General features: G+C 45.4%; 2 protein-coding genes across 3 annotated transcripts in view; one reads left to right on the top strand and one right to left on the bottom strand.

Moving 5' to 3' along the window:
* The window catches only part of VSIR (V-set immunoregulatory receptor), a 70,213-nt gene extending 69,678 nt beyond the window's left edge, over window positions 1-535 (bottom strand). Inside the window, exon 1 of the mRNA XM_082268016.1 lies at window positions 353-535. Within this exon, the coding sequence (XP_082124142.1) occupies window positions 353-440 (88 nt within the window). The 5' untranslated portion in view covers window positions 441-535. The remainder of the gene's footprint in view (window positions 1-352) is intronic.
* CDH23 (cadherin related 23) overlaps window positions 1-17,434 on the top strand; it is a 1,628,602-nt gene that overhangs the window by 1,385,633 nt on the left and 225,535 nt on the right. The window lies entirely within an intron of this gene.

The following is a 17,434-nucleotide window of genomic DNA, read 5'->3' as shown; positions in this document are numbered from 1 at the left end:
GTAGGGATAGGTGGTACAGGAGATGCAGGGATAGGTAGTGCAGGTGATAATAGGTGGTGCAGGAGATGTAGGGATAAGTGGTGCAGCAGCAGGAGATGTAGGGATAGGTAATGCAGGAGATAATAGGTGATGTAGGGATAGGTAGTGCAGGAGATAATAGGTGATGTAGGGATAGGTAGTGCAGGAGATAATAGGGTAGTGCAGGAGATGTAGGGATAGGTGGTGTATAGATGTGAGCCCTGTCCAGGTGCCCTCCTCTCCCCTCCTCTCCCCAGCAGTGTGGTCCGGGAAAGCAGCCAGGGAATGGAGCACGTTGGTGAGTGTAGTGGGAACAGAGGGGGGATTGTCCTACCTTGGTAGAGTGCCAGGCAGAGGCACAGTACGATCCAGCATTGCCATCCATCGCAGGTGGAAGCCGGAGACCTCCGGGACAAATCCATCTTTGCCAAAACTGCGAGCAGACTGCGGGGCTTTTCATGCCTCTTCCAGCACTTCTAATGACGAGACACACGACTTGTACAACACAGGAAATGTCACCGCACAGGACATAGCGGACAGCGCCCCCCACAGGCCGCACAATCGCACCTCACCCCCACGGGATTACATGCTCGCTGTAAACAAATAGTAGTTGGAGATTACCGAACTTCCTCTGCTTCTATCATTTTATCACAACCCAAACTGTCATTTACAGATCTGCGGGTTATTTATAGCGATATCAGTGTGTTTATTTATCTGGTGCATAGAATGTTTCCAAACACATTGCATATGTGATACATTGTTGTTGTACACAGCTGTCTGTGTTGATGGTCTCTAGGATTGTATACAGCTGCCTGTGATGATGGGTTACATTGCTCTCTAGGATTGTATACAGCTGCCTGTGATGATGGGTTACATTGCTCTCTAGGATTGTATACAGCTGCCTGTGATGATGGGTTACATTGCTCTCTAGGATTGTATACAGCTGCCTGTGATGATGGGTTACATTGCTCTCTAGGATTGTATACAGCTGCCTGTGATGATGGGTTGCATTGATCTCTAGGATTGTACACAGCTGCCTGTGATGATGGGTTACATTGATCTCTAGGATTGTATACAGCTGCCTGTGATGATGGGTTACATTGCTCTCTAGGATTGTATACAGCTGCCTGTGATGATGGGTTACATTGATCTCTAGGATTGTATACAGCTGCCTGTGATGATGGGTTACATTGCTCTCTAGGATTGTATACAGCTGCCTGTGATGATGGGTTGCATTGATCTCTAGGATTGTACACAGCTGCCTGTGATGATGGGTTACATTGATCTCTAGGATTGTACACAGCTGCCTGTGATGATGGGTTACATTGATCTCTAGGATTGTACACAGCTGCCTGTGATGATGGGTTACATTGGTCTCTGGGATTGTACACAGCTGCCTGTGATGATGGGTTACATTGCTCTCTAGGATTGTATACAGCTGCCTGTGATGATGGGTTACATTGGTCTCTAGGATTGTACACAGCTGCCTGTGATGATGGGTTACATTGGTCTCTAGGATTGTACACAGCTGCCTGTGATGATGGGTTACATTGCTCTCCAGGATTGTATACAGCTTCCTGTGTTGATGGGTTACATTGCTCTCTAGGATTGTACACAGCTAACTGTGATGATGGGTTACATTGCTCTCTAGGATTGTACACAGCTGCCTGTGATGATGGGTTACATTGCTCTCTAGGACTGTACACAGCTGCCTGTGATGATGGGTTACATTGCTCTCTAGGATTGTATACAGCTGCCTGTGATGATGGGTTACATTGCTCTCTAGGATTGTACATAGCTAACTGTGATGATGGGTTACATTGCTCTCCAGGATTGTACACAGCTGCCTGTGATGATGGGTTACATTGCTCTCTAGGATTGTACACAGCTGCCTGTGATGATGGGTTACATTGCTCTCTAGGATTGTATACAGCTGCCTGTGATGATGGGTTACATTGCTCTCTAGGATTGTACATAGCTGCCTGTGATGATGTGTTACATTGCTCTCTAGGATTGTACACAGCTGCCTGTGATGATGGGTTACATTTATCTAGGATTGTATACAGCTGCCTGTGATGATGGGTTACATTGCTCTCTAGGATTGTACACAGCTGCCTGTGATGATGGGTTACATTGGTCTCTAGGATTGTACACAGCTGCCTGTGATGATGGATTACATTGCTCTCTAGGATTGTACACAGCTGCCTGTGATGATGGGTTACATTGCTCTCTAGGATTGTACACAGCTGCCTGTGATGATGGGTTACATTGCTCTCTAGGATTGTATACAGCTGCCTGTGATGATGGGTTACATTGCTCTCTAGGATTGTACATAGCTGCCTGTGATGATGGGTTACATTGCTCTCTAGGATTGTACATAGCTGCCTGTGATGATGGGTTACATTGCTCTCTAGGATTGTACACAGCTGCCTTGATGATGGGTTACATTGCTCTCTAGGATTGTACACAGCTGCCTGTGATGATGTGTTACATTGCTCTCTAGGATTGTACACAGCTACCTGTGATGATGGGTTACATTTATCTAGGATTGTATACAGCTGCCTGTGATGATGGGTTACATTGCTCTCTAGGATTGTACACAGCTGCCTGTGATGATGGGTTACATTGGTCTCTAGGATTGTACACAGCTGCCTGTGATGATGGATTACATTGCTCTCTAGAATTGTACACAGCTGCCTGTGATGATGGGTTACATTGCTCTCTAGGATTGTACACAGCTGCCTGTGATGATGGGTTACATTGGTCTCTGGGATTGTACACAGCTGCCTGTGATGATGGGTTACATTGCTCTCTAGGATTGTATACAGCTGCCTGTGATGATGGGTTACATTGCTCTCTAGGATTGTACATAGCTGCCTGTGATGATGTGTTACATTGCTCTCTAGGATTGTACACAGCTGCCTGTGATGATGGGTTACATTTATCTAGGATTGTATACAGCTGCCTGTGATGATGGGTTACATTGCTCTCTAGGATTGTACACAGCTGCCTGTGATGATGGGTTACATTGGTCTCTAGGATTGTACACAGCTGCCTGTGATGATGGATTACATTGCTCTCTAGGATTGTACACAGCTGCCTGTGATGATGGGTTACATTGCTCTCTAGGATTGTACACAGCTGCCTGTGATGATGGGTTACATTGCTCTCTAGGATTGTATACAGCTGCCTGTGATGATGGGTTACATTGCTCTCTAGGATTGTACATAGCTGCCTGTGATGATGGGTTACATTGCTCTCTAGGATTGTACATAGCTGCCTGTGATGATGGGTTACATTGCTCTCTAGGATTGTACACAGCTGCCTTGATGATGGGTTACATTGCTCTCTAGGATTGTACACAGCTGCCTGTGATGATGTGTTACATTGCTCTCTAGGATTGTACACAGCTGCCTGTGATGATGGGTTACATTTATCTAGGATTGTATACAGCTGCCTGTGATGATGGGTTACATTGCTCTCTAGGATTGTACACAGCTGCCTGTGATGATGGGTTACATTGGTCTCTAGGATTGTACACAGCTGCCTGTGATGATGGATTACATTGCTCTCTAGAATTGTACACAGCTGCCTGTGATGATGGGTTACATTGCTCTCTAGGATTGTACACAGCTGCCTGTGATGATGGGTTACATTGGTCTCTGGGATTGTACACAGCTGCCTGTGATGATGGGTTACATTGCTCTCTAGGATTGTATACAGCTGCCTGTGATAATGGGTTACATTGCTCTCTAGGATTGTATACAGCTGCCTGTGATGATGGGTTACATTGCTCTCAAGGATTGTATACAGCTGCCTGTGATAATGGGTTACATTGGTCTCTAGGACTGTACACAGCTGCCTGTGATGATGTGTTACACTGCTCTCTAGGATTGTATACAGCTGCCTGTGATGATGGGTTGCATTGCTCTCTAGGATTGTACACAGCTAACTGTGATGATGGGTTACATTGCTCTCCAGGATTGTACACAGCTGCCTGTGATGATGGGTTACATTGCTCTCTAGGATTGTACATAGCTGCCTGTGATGATGGGTTACATTGGTCTCTGGGATTGTACACAGCTGCCTGTGGTTATGGGTTACATTGCTCTCTAGGATTGTATACAGCTGCCTGTGTTGATGGGTTACATTGCTCTCTAGGATTGTACACAGCTGCCTGTGATGATGGGTTACATTGGTCTCTGGGATTGTACACAGCTGCCTGTGATGATGGGTTACATTGCTCTCTAGGATTGTATACAGCTGCCTGTGATGATGTGTTACGTTGCTCTCTAGGATTGTATACAGCTGCCTGTGATGATGGGTTACATTGCTCTCTAGGATTGTACACAGCTGCCTGTGATGATGGGTTACATTGGTCTCTAGGATTGTACATAGCTGCCTGTGATGATGGGTTACATTGCTCTCTAGGATTGTACACAGCTGCCTTGATGATGGGTTACATTGCTCTCTAGGATTGTACACAGCTGCCTGTGATGATGTGTTACATTGCTCTCTAGGATTGTACACAGCTGCCTGTGATGATGGGTTACATTTATCTAGGATTGTATACAGCTGCCTGTGATGATGGGTTACATTGCTCTCTAGGATTGTACACAGCTGCCTGTGATGATGGGTTACATTGGTCTCTAGGATTGTACACAGCTGCCTGTGATGATGGATTACATTGCTCTCTAGAATTGTACACAGCTGCCTGTGATGATGGGTTACATTGCTCTCTAGGATTGTACACAGCTGCCTGTGATGATGGGTTACATTGGTCTCTGGGATTGTACACAGCTGCCTGTGATGATGGGTTACATTGCTCTCTAGGATTGTATACAGCTGCCTGTGATAATGGGTTACATTGCTCTCTAGGATTGTATACAGCTGCCTGTGATGATGGGTTACATTGCTCTCAAGGATTGTATACAGCTGCCTGTGATAATGGGTTACATTGGTCTCTAGGACTGTACACAGCTGCCTGTGATGATGTGTTACACTGCTCTCTAGGATTGTATACAGCTGCCTGTGATGATGGGTTGCATTGCTCTCTAGGATTGTACACAGCTAACTGTGATGATGGGTTACATTGCTCTCCAGGATTGTACACAGCTGCCTGTGATGATGGGTTACATTGCTCTCTAGGATTGTACATAGCTGCCTGTGATGATGGGTTACATTGGTCTCTGGGATTGTACACAGCTGCCTGTGGTTATGGGTTACATTGCTCTCTAGGATTGTATACAGCTGCCTGTGTTGATGGGTTACATTGCTCTCTAGGATTGTACACAGCTGCCTGTGATGATGGGTTACATTGGTCTCTGGGATTGTACACAGCTGCCTGTGATGATGGGTTACATTGCTCTCTAGGATTGTATTCAGCTGCCTGTGATGATGTGTTACATTGCTCTCTAGGATTGTACACAGCTGCCTGTGATGATGGGTTACATTGCTCTCTAGGATTGTACACAGCTGCCTGTGATGATGGGTTACATTGGTCTCTGGGATTGTACACAGCTGCCTGTGATGATGGGCTACATTTCTCTCTAGGATTGTATACAGCTGCCTGTGATGATGGGTTACATTGCTCTCTAGGATTGTATACAACTGCCTGTGATGATGGGTTACATTGCTCTCTAGGATTGTATACAGCTGCCTGTGATGATGGGTTACATTGCTCTCTAGGATTGTATACAACTGCCTGTGATGATGGGTTACATTGCTATCCCCACAGGGAGAAAGCAGTGATTATCACAAGAAAATCCGGCAGGCTGGTTGTACCCAAGTTGATTAATCAATCAACTTAGTACATTCAGCCTGCCCATTAATAGTTCAAATCTCGGTCGGTTCCTTCTGAAGCTGCAGAGCCGCTAGCAATAATCACTTCCCCTGGATGTTCACACGACATGCAGTCCAGTGAGTTTTTTGTTTTTTTTCTGCATCAAAAACGCATTGAAAGTAGGTTATATCATTTTTATTGGTATAGTTCACACCAGTGCTTGCAATTCCAGTGTGTCCCAGTTCCAGATAAAAGGTAGAACATGCAGCATTTTCCTGCACTGGACAGTACTGGAACGCTGTAAAAGGCATCAAAAATGCACTGGAACGCACATGTCCTTATTTAGAATTAAGTAAAGAGGGGGGAAAATGCACTGGACTGCTTAAAAAACGCACCAAAAACATGTTAAAAATGCACTGGAACACATCCAAATCGCGCATGCAGAAAAGCGCCTGGAACGCATCCAGACTGCGTTTCTATAATGTGAACTGGTCCTCAAATCAAGTTGATTTAAATGAAGCCTTTTTACTAGTGATTTAAATCATGATTTAAATCAATTCCACCCTGCTCAGCGTTACTGAGTTTCCTGCGGGCCGCTATGCCCGTCACACACAGCCTGTGAAAGTGGAACATGAATTTCCCAGAATAAAAATTTGCGAGCAGGCAGTTTTTTAGTGCAGAAGAGGCATCCTGGGGAAAATTCAGTAAAGCTGCTGCACCACTATTCTAAACAAAAAAAAAACATATAGGGCGCCTAGCTCTAACCAGGTAACATAAAAAAAATGTGTGGCTTGCCCTTTAAGGGCCCTTTCACACACTCCGTCCGTCGGACGGACTCAGTTTATCTCAGCGGGGGATCGATCCGCCGATCCCCCGCTGAGCAGGAGGATGACAGCTGTTTTCCGCGCTGTGTGCGGAGACACAGCTGTCAGTTCCCCATACATCTCTATGGGGTAATCGGATGGGAACGGACCGTTGGTTCCGTTCTCATCCTATCCCATCCGATCCGCTGGAGGGATGGAAAATAGGGATTCCTTCCATCCAGATTTGACGGATCGGATGTCAGTGGACATGTCTCCACTGACATCCGATGCCCCATAGACATGCATGGGGGGGACCATTCAGATCCGCCAAAAAAACTGACAAGCGGATCTGAACTGTGTGAAAGAGCCCTAAGTGTATAAAATAGTATAATCAAAGTGTAGACGCTTCAGTTATGTTAATGTGTGTGTAATAAAAAATTCCCCATACACTTTTTAAAGTGGTAGTAAACTCCTTATTGTTTACTTGTGCCTACTGGTAAACCTATAATAAGGCTCACATGTAGGTACTGTATATATCTCCTAAACATGCACCATTTAGGAGATATTTACTATAGAAGCAGCCGGTGCCATCACCAAAGCATGCGCACTCCATTGAAGGAGCCGTGTTGTGGCCATGACTACCGCATGCATGCATCATCCCGGCTTGGCCAATGAAACAGTCAAACCCTGTGAACCCGGAAGGAAGACCGAGTGAAGATGGAAGCCTCTGCAGTGGTGACAGCATGACGCTGGAGGGCTTCCTTCCAAGGTAAGTCTTTCATAATGTGCTAATTTTCCATGCATACTAGCACATTATACTATTATCCGGCAGGGAACCATTTGGTGGAATATTCTTTAGCAGTTTACTACCGCCCTAATAAACCCGTGTTACCATAGGTGAAGCACTTGCACTTTGGTTATACTATTTGCACCACTTTTCTGGCGTTAATCCATCTTGTTAATCTCTTGCGCCAAATTTATGAAGGATCTGCAACAGGGAAGGATCTGAACTTTTGGTTCTGACAGAGATTTGTGCACCAAATTTAGGTAGTTTCAAAATGCGCCACTTTTTCATTGTGGCGCAACGCCTATGCCAAATTTAAAATAAAATACCAGTTTGCATTGTTTTCGTTTTACGAAAGTAGAACTAATTAAGAAAAACTCTCTTTTGGTGTACAGACGGGGAAGATCCTGGTGCAGATGGGTTTTGCAAACTTGTCTTGTGTGCTTTCTGAAACTGGCGCAACATGCATCAAATCCATGCACAAGTTCTAGACTGGTACATGAATTCGGTTAATGCTGCGGCATGGTTAGAACGAATGCAAGACACTTTCGCTAAATCTGTCTGCACCAGTCTTCGTGTATTCCAGGGACTATATCTCTTCTCTATTAAAGTTTCCTACTTGCCTATCTGAACATACAGCTCAGTGTACAATTTCGGCATCTGCTGAGATGAATGAACTCCTGCACAGGAGTCATATCAGCATGGCTCAGTCAATCAAAACAGTAGAATGGTACCTGGAAGAAGACTGGTCAAAGATGTCAGCGGTCAGTAAGGGAGCTCTGGGACACCACAGCTCTGGAGTGGAGGAGAGGATAGTTCTGCTTTACTGCTTGCAGACTGCTACAGGGTGGCCGCACTGCGCAGGATCACATATATATACCGTATATACTCGAGTATAAGCTGACCCGAATATAAGCTGAGGCACCTAATTTTACCACAAAAAACTGGGAAAACGTATTGATTTGAGTATAAGCCTAGGATGGGAAATGCAGCAGCTACTGGACCACCAAGAGACCCAAAACAGGGGCTGCGGGCATGGTGCAGGGGCATGGTGCAGGGGCTGTGGGCATGGTACAGGAGATGCACGGCTGTGGGCATGGTACAGGAGATGGTACAGGCATGGCACAGGAGATGGTTCAGGCATGGCACAGGAGATGGTACAGGCATGGCACAGGAGATGGTTCAGGCATGGCACAGGAGATGGAACAGGCATGGCACAGGAGATGGTACAGGCATGGTAGACTCTCCTGTACCATGCCTGCAGCACTGCATCTCCTGAGGAGATGCAGGGGCTTCGTGCGGTGGAGTCTCACTTACCTTTCCTCCTTACATTTAAAAATGGCACCGCCCGACGCCATCAGGTCACCGCACATGCGCCTTCTGTCCGGGAATAGAACGTGTACGGGCTTTCCGGAGCGGCGGCGCATGCGCACTGACCGGGAAAAGGAAAGTAAGACCGTGACTCGAGTATAAGCCGAGGGGGGCTTTTTCAGCATAAAAAAAACATGCTGAAAAAGTTGGCTTATACTCGAGTATATACGGTACATGATCCTGTGGTTTCGGGTATCGGGCGGGAATGGGCGCTGCTGCCGACTCGCTCCTACTATAATTCTACACAGCTTGAGCTCATCAGCAGGTCCGGCAGACTCGATGTCCGCCAGCCTCCGCTGATTGCTCTGTACACAGGCAAAAGGGCGACCTGTCTATGTAAACAAGGCGGATTGTCATTCTGTCAGTACAGAAGGCATGGATCCTGTGTTCCTGTATAGCAGAAACACTGATCCACACAGTTAATTCTTTGATCACCCCTGATGTTAACCCCTTCCCAGCCAGTCAGTGTCATATAGTAAAAATACTAATTCCATAAATATATCCTCTAGTTTGTAGATCAATATACGCTTATTGGGATTTTTTTTTTTTTTAATCAAAAACATGTAGTAGAATACATATTGGCCTAAATTGATGAAGAAATTAGGTTTTTTTTTATTGGATGTGTTTTATTTAGTTCCCCGGTCAGTGTGCATGCGCCACCACTTGGGAAAGCCCATACACGTTCGGCTATTCCTGGGCAGAAGATGCATGCACGGTAACGTGTTGGCGCCGTGCGGCGCCATTTTAAAATGTAAGGCGCTTCACCGAAAGGTGAGATTCCTCTGCAGCCCCTGCATCTCCAAAGGAGATGCAGTGCTGCGGGCATGGTACATCCTGTACCATGCCGCAGCACTGCATCTCCTATGTCATGCCTATACCATCTCCTGTGTCATGCCTGTACCATCTCCTGTGCCATGCCTGTACCATCTCCTGTACCATCTCCTGTGCCATGCCTGAATCATCTCCTGTGCCATGCCTGAATCATCTCCTGTGCCATGCCTGAATCATCTTCTGTGCCATGCCTGAATCATCTCCTGTACCATGCCTGAACCATGTCCTGTACCATGCCTAACCCTCTCCTGTACCATCTCCTGTACCATGCCCATAGCCCTGCATCTCCTGTACCATGTCCGCAGCCCCTGCACCATGCCCGCAACCCCTGTTTTGGGTCTCTTGGTGGTCCAGTTGGGTCCAGTACCTGCTGCATTTCCCATCCTAGGCTTATACTCGAATCAATAAGTTTTCCCAGTTTTTTGTGGTAAAATTAGGTGCCCCGGCTTATATTCGGGTCGGCTTATACTCGACTATATACGGTACATCGTCACATTGTTTATTCACTTTCTTAAAACTTTTCAACATTATTCTTCATCACCTTTTTTGACTATACAGATAGGGAATTATTTTGCTTGTGTTTGTTTTTGACTCACCATTATATTTTCATAATTGCATATTACTGCCACATCATCTTTAGACTACACACACTTTGTTCAACATTCCTAGATTTAACCTATTATACACATCTTGTTTACCATTTCACATGTTCACCACATTTTTTGAATTCTTATTACTCCTCATTGTTTATTTGGCTAGCGCAGCTCCACACACTGTTACCTTTACAGGCAGACAGTGTACTGAGAGTCTGCAGGAGCCTGCCATTGCACCGGTGAGCTCCTGATTGTGGGTGCAATGCTTTACAAGCACCAGTGTAAAAAAATAATAAATGCACATTTTTTTCTACATGCAAAAAGATGTGCATTTATTTATTTTTTTATATAAAATGTTGAACTTTAAAAAAAAAAAAAAAAAAAAAAAAGTTTATTCCTGCAAGGCAATATCATAATGTGCTAGTATGCACTGCAGTAGCAGTGCTAGTATGCACTGAAACAAAGCCCTCCAGCAGCACGCTGTCAATGCTGCAGAGGTTTCCATCTTCACTCAGTCTTTCTTCTGGGTTCGCAGGCCGTCGCAGCTTGAATGGCCCGAGCTGGCATGATGTCCCTCCTGTACATGTGCGCGGAAGTCTCAGCCCATGGCACACAGCCCGGGTATGCTGTTCCTTTAGAGTACATGCGCCAGTGTCATCACCGGCTGCTCTCTAGAATATCCCTTAAACAGTGCTTGTTTAGGAGATATCTATTTTACCTACCGCCACTTTCACACAGGCTGTCTGATCAGGTCTGTTAGTTTTTCAGGCAGACCTGATTGGACCCTCCAGTCTCTTCTATGTCCGCTGACACCTGCCGCCATCCGATACGATCCCGTCCGCCCAAAACAGACAGATGGAGGTCCTATTCCCCATCTGTCTGGCGGATCGGATGAAAACAGGCAGGCGGTCCATTTCCATCCGATTGCCCCATAGAGGAGAGTGGGACTGTGTCCGTGTCCGCTCTGCATAGCATAGCGGACATGGACCTGTCATCTGCCTGCTCAGTGGAGATTAGCGGAGAGATCCCCTGCCAAGCAAACAAACTCCGCTTAGCAAGGAGCCCGTGTGCTTTATTACAGGCTTAACTGCGGGTAAAAATATTGAGAGTTTACTACCACTTTAAGCCTAAAACAGCATCTCCTGTAATGATCGGCACGTGTAAGGACATATTGAGGAAGAGCTTGTACTGTGGGTGGCTAACACAAGAGAGGAATTTATGAAGAAGCTGATTGTATCCTGGCAGAAGCCCAGATTCTGAATGAAGCTATCCTTCTGCTAGCGGGCACGCTCTATCAGACAAGATGCTCTTTTTAAAGGAAATCTCTTCATCCAGCATCCATTAACATAATTTCCACTGGAGACTTACAAGAGCTACAACTGCCTTGAATTTCAATCAGTAAATACATGGACATCATAGTCATCTCCTTGTTGTTATGCACATAGTCCTCCATTGTCTTCCACTTCATAATTCCTTCCCTCCCTTCCTAAGTACGCCAACTCATTTTTGAAATGTCCTAGTTGCTGGGTTTTTTTTTTTTTTATCTATTGGTTTTAAATATGCTCATATAAGAAAACAAAAACATATGCTACGGCCTCCAGATGCTCTTTGATTTGTGTAGGTACTAATGGCAGGTGTTAATGCGCCACCTGGGACACTTAAACCCATTTACCTAATTGCATTGTGTTAATTAAGTCAATTTAGCTACATTTGAAAGGAACCTTTCAGCAAAGGGAACATGATAAAGAGGCCCATTTTTTTCTCCGCACTCATAAGAAAATGTACACAGAGATTTACTAATTAAGCCAGGATGAAGATGGGAAGTGTGTCACTAAAAGACAAGCCAACAAAATAATATATCTCCTTTCTTAGAGGTAGATATGGTGTTGATGATCATAAGGGTGGATTAAACAGTGATAGCACCAGGGCTTTTTTTCTCAGAGAATAGATGCAGCTACTCCCTCCATTCGAATCACCCCTTGTCTCCGCCCCCAACCCACCTCCGGCACCGTCCCTTAGTTTCACCCCCTAACCACCTTCCAGTACCATCCCTTTTAGAGAATACCGAACCAAGTCACTTGTATAGAATTTGATAGTGATAACAAGAAAAGCAATCAAATAGATCCCCTGCATCCAACAACAATAGACACCCGCTCCCCATCAGAAAATAGACCCCCAGAACCAAAAGATTCAACCAGCAACATTAGATGCCCCCCAGCAACAAATGAGCCACCACAAAAAAATACCCCTATCCCAGCAACAATAGACCCCAATTACCAACAATAGACCTCCCTCAACAGTAGAGGATCAACCCCCTCCAGCAACAATCAACCCCCACCAGCAACATTAGACCCCCCACAACAATAGATCCCTAAGTGACCATAGATTCTCCTACCAGCCAGCATCAGTAGACCCCCCAGCACACTCTAGTACCCCTTGCCATTGCATAAATTCTATGCTAGAGGTACCGGAACTGCGTCCCCCCGCATTCCCGCTGAAAAAAGCCCTGGATAGTACTATACCTGTTATTAAAGGATCCAGACGATCTGGCCCAGGGGCATGAGATTTGAACCTTTATACTCCATATGAATGGGAAAGCTTTTAACATTAAACTATTTTTTGTTATTCATACATACAGGGTAAAAGGTTCAAAGCTCATGGCCCTGGGCCAGATCTTTCTGAGACTTCCTTCTTTCCTAGTCCTTACCCCTCCTAATTGATTTTGCTGACTTGACAAGTTCATGGAGCGCCCAGTAGACAGTTTACCTTGAGATTAGTCATAGTGTTTGTCCTCCTAAAATAGCTGAATGACGTCATTGAAATTATTGATGTCTTTTTAAAGCAGTTTCCATTCATTTCAATGGGGTGGTGTGTTTTTTTTTTTTACTGCACCAAAATGGCAGCAAGCAGGACTTTGAAATAGAGATGAGCTTCGAGTTTGTACGTGCCTGATCCCGCCAGGAAGCCGACACTGCACTCCGCTAATCACAAGCACTGAGACGTTTCCCGGTCTGTGCAGCTGCGGATCTGCAAATGTCTCACTGCCTGTGATTAACGGAGTGCAGTGTCGGCTTCCTGGCGGGATCAGGCATGTACGAACTCGAACACGCCCAAGCTCATCCCTGCTTTGAAAAATGCAACAGACTCGCAACTGACCAGCGTGAAGAGTTCCATGGGATTTAATTGTCTTGCATTTTTATTCCACTTTTTTTAGCGCAAAAATGGAAGAAAAACTGATCAGTGTAAAAACAGTCTTAGTTTTCTAAAAACAATTGACCTTTTTATTAACCACTTTAAGACCACAATACATATATATATATATATTGCGGCTTTAAAATGGTTTAATGGGATTATGGCTGAAGCCATAACCCCGGTATTGTTTTCGACTTTCTCATGAAAGCCACTGGAACACTTTCAGAAGCAGCAGGAGGGGACATTCCCTGCTCGCTTCTCACTGGTGTTTTTCGGGCTTACCCTTTCCTTTTACCACCCAAAAAAAGATCCAACGGTGTGGCCAGCTAGTCCCAGAGGCGATCAAAGAGTAGATCCTCTTTGATCGCTTCTATGGCCTTTGAGGACCAGAGCGACATCATGACTAGGGATGATCGAACGGTTCGGGTCCACCATCGGTTCGGCCCGAACATTGGGTGTTCGAGGTTCGGCCGAATTTAGAACTTTTTGCCCAAAAAGTTCGGAATTTGGCAACCAGAACCGACCAAAATGCAATGCTTCAGGAAATGGGCTTTAAAAGCCCGTGATTGGACCAGAACCATTAGCAAAAGCCAATTGAGGGGGCAGGAGAATGCTAGGAATGTGATTGGAGTGACTAGGGGGTCCCTAGACCAATCATTAGTGAATACGCCCCCCAGTATAAAGGATCGCCCCCCCCCCCCCCATATTCCTAGCATTGTTATACTGGACATGGAAGAGAGTGGAAGCAGTTCTGTTAATTTTACTTTAAAAGTGTCATTTAGCATTTATTAGTGTGAGGAAAGGTTAGAGTGTTCCTTTACACTTAAGTTAGCTTCAAAAATTTAGTTTCTGTAGGGAAAGTGTTAAGTGTAAGGGGACCGTAGTGTAGTGTAGGGTTAACTGACAGTGACTGCTATGGAAGGGTGACAAAACCCTTCCATAGCAGGGTGACCGCTATAGAGAAATGATCATCTCTCTGAGTTGCTTCGGGACAGGAATATGGCTTCTCACCAGCCAAGCATTTTTCATGCTGCAGGGGCTGCCACTGCCAGTGCTTTTTTGAGGACATGTTTGATGTCAGACATGACATCTGAACATGTGTATAGGGGGTATATATACACATATATGTCTGTATATATACCCCTAGACATATATAGGTGTGATAGTAGCAGAAATATATGCTTGCGCTAATGAAATCATTTACAGTAATATATTTCTGCTACCAGTGGCCAATAGAGTCTCAGGTGGAGGGGGGGGGCAGCTTTTTTGCTGCCCCCCTGCAAAGTGCCGCCCTAGGCCTGGGCCTTGTCGGCCTAGGCCAAAATACAGCACTGATCCTGAGTCTATGAACAGTATACTTTGTGCCCATCCCACTAGACACTAGAGGCCTTTTACTATCTATTCATGCATGTATTTTTAAATGCCATTTATATGCTATATTTCTTGTGACAATTCCATCGGACAGGCTTAAATACTGTAAATGTGGGTCAACATGCCAAAAATATAGCATGCATAGACCACTGTAAAAAACAATGCTTTTTCACAGAAGGGTATATTTGCCTTGAAAATGCAGCAGAATGCGTGACAGTACGTCAGAAGAGAACAAATCTTAAACAGGGTTGTTGATAGTTTAATAAAAATGTGAATGTTTCTCTAAATGAATAGCTAATATTACATTTATGAGACAATGAGTTTGTGCTTGTTTACATCCGGTTTTCTTTATTTCATTATGTAGTTGCCTTGGGCCAGTCATAGATGGAGCAAATTTTTTTTCCAGGTAGTGTTGACAGGGCTATCCCAACCACCAAGCCATTGTGTTCTCCTGGCACAGGGGGGGGGGGGGGGGGGACTAAGGGAGGAATCCGTCCCTACTGAGAGAAGACAGTGATTATAGTAGCTATAACAGCCCCTAGCGATAATCGCATGTAAAATTGGTTGTTCAATCAACTTGGTACATTCAGCCTGCCCATACATGGTTCGAATCACGGTCCGGTTCAGCAGGAACCGGCTGAGATTTAAATAATTAATGGGCAGGCTGAATGCGCCGAGTTGATCGATCAACTTGGGTACAACCAGCTTGCTGGATTCGGTTGCGATTATCGCAAGCGGCTGCTATAGCCACTAGCGATAATCACTGTCTTCTTCTGGCCGGGACAGCTCCCCCTCCCCCTGCTGGGAGAAGACAATGACTCAATGGGAGGGATTCCCCTGTTAACGCTATCTGTGTTAATGGGGGAATCGTGCAAATTTCTTTCCTGCAACCCAAAGAAATTCACACTATCTATGGCCTGCCTTAGGCCCCTTTCACACGGCTCCATTCTGTCGACAGAGCCATGCTGCTCAGCGGGGGATCGATCCGTCGATCCCCCGCTGAGCAGGCGGATGACAGCTCCATCTCCGCTCTGTGTGCGGAGACGGAGCTGTCAGAACCCCGCTGTCCTCTATGGGGGAATCGGATGAGAACGGACCGCCTGTCCATTCTCATCTGATCCCATCCGATCCCATTCGCTGGACGGATGGAAAATAGGGTTTCCATCCATCCAGATGTGACGAACAGGATTGGATCGGATGGATGTCAGCGGACATGTCTCCACTGACATCCGATGCCCCATAAAGATGCATGGGGTATCTGTTTAGATCCGCCTGAAAAACTGACAGGTGGATCTGAACGGTCCGCAAGTGTGAAAGCCCCTTAGACTTGGGAGTTCCGCACTCAGAATGAGGAGTAGTTATTGGTTAAGTGGAAAGGTCTGGTTTGATTCTTGTGAAGAATGGTGTGAAAATACTTGGGAAACCATGTGTACAACTTCAGGATAACCCTTTGGTTGTTGAAGTGAATGGAGTAATGCGAAGCAGGAACAGCCAGCTTAGGAGTGGGAGCGGCGGTGGCCGGGTGACAAAAGTCACATAGGTAGGATGGTGTGGCATGTGGTGCTACCTGCAGAGAAGGTGGGCCTTTATTTTAGGGTCCACTGCAGAACGGAACTGGTCCTAGGGATCTGGCCTGGAACTGCAGTGTTCGAGGGCTTGCGATGTGTGTTGTGGCTCCCCTCCAAGGATGAAGGTGTCAAAGAGTTAAGTATGAAGAAATGGTGGAGAGAGATAGCATTCTACGTCATCCTTCTCAAAATGACTCTGTAGTCAATGCCGAAACAGGTGTCTCTTGCAGGTGAGAAGATGTTATCCTTCCATATGTAGGGCCTGACGAATTAATATAGCTTCCAGTCATGAAGGAGCACTGAGCCCACCTGATTGATAGCAATATTGCTAACAGCATGTTACCCGCATGCTAACATGTATCTGTTTGTTTTAATTTGCTGCATTTAAAAACTGGACCTTTGCAGACTGATATTACATCTATGGGTGGCTGGATGTAGAACGACTCCGAATACTCTCTGTGACGGTACTCACCATCACTGGAGGTGAAAGACAGATACTTAATGGATACTGACAATACGGTTTGGATTGGGTCACGGTTCCGTTACACTACCAATCAGTCACATTTAGGTCTGAAAAAGCAAAAAACGACACAGACCTTTTCCATATAGCCAGTGGATATTGCTGACTGTGAGGCTCTGTTTGAGACATAGTGGGTGCAACTACCTGGACAAGTATAACACTCCCTCTATAGAGAGTCTGGGGAATTCAATAATGCTTTAACAACATCCAGGTCATTTTAGAACTACCTGTGCCTAATTCAGGCACGCATTAAGCCAGTTTTAGTAAAATTATTGACATGGGCAACAAATTCAGGTATATCTTATTGCCACCATTTTAAGAACCTGTCACTATGGTAGCAACAGTTTCTTAAAGAATCACTACCAGTTTCCAGATTAAGAAATTGGCGGTAGCTTGGACCAGATTTGAACTGGTGTACAGAAAGACATGGGGCATGTCATCAGCTACTAAATGGAATAAAAAAGGGCTGGGGATAGTGGTTAAGCCTATATTTTGGAAATTACTTGAGTCGTTGGGTGGGCAAAGCCTGGAAGGTAGGTGAAAAGTTTTAGCATGCATATTTTGGGTAGAGTTGGCACCATGTAAAATAATTGCATTGAGG

This window comes from Pelophylax lessonae (genome assembly GCF_965119305.1).
Source record: "Pelophylax lessonae genome assembly, chromosome: 9".
NCBI lineage: Eukaryota > Metazoa > Chordata > Amphibia > Anura > Ranidae > Pelophylax > Pelophylax lessonae.
This window is presented reverse-complemented; position numbering and strand designations above follow the sequence as displayed.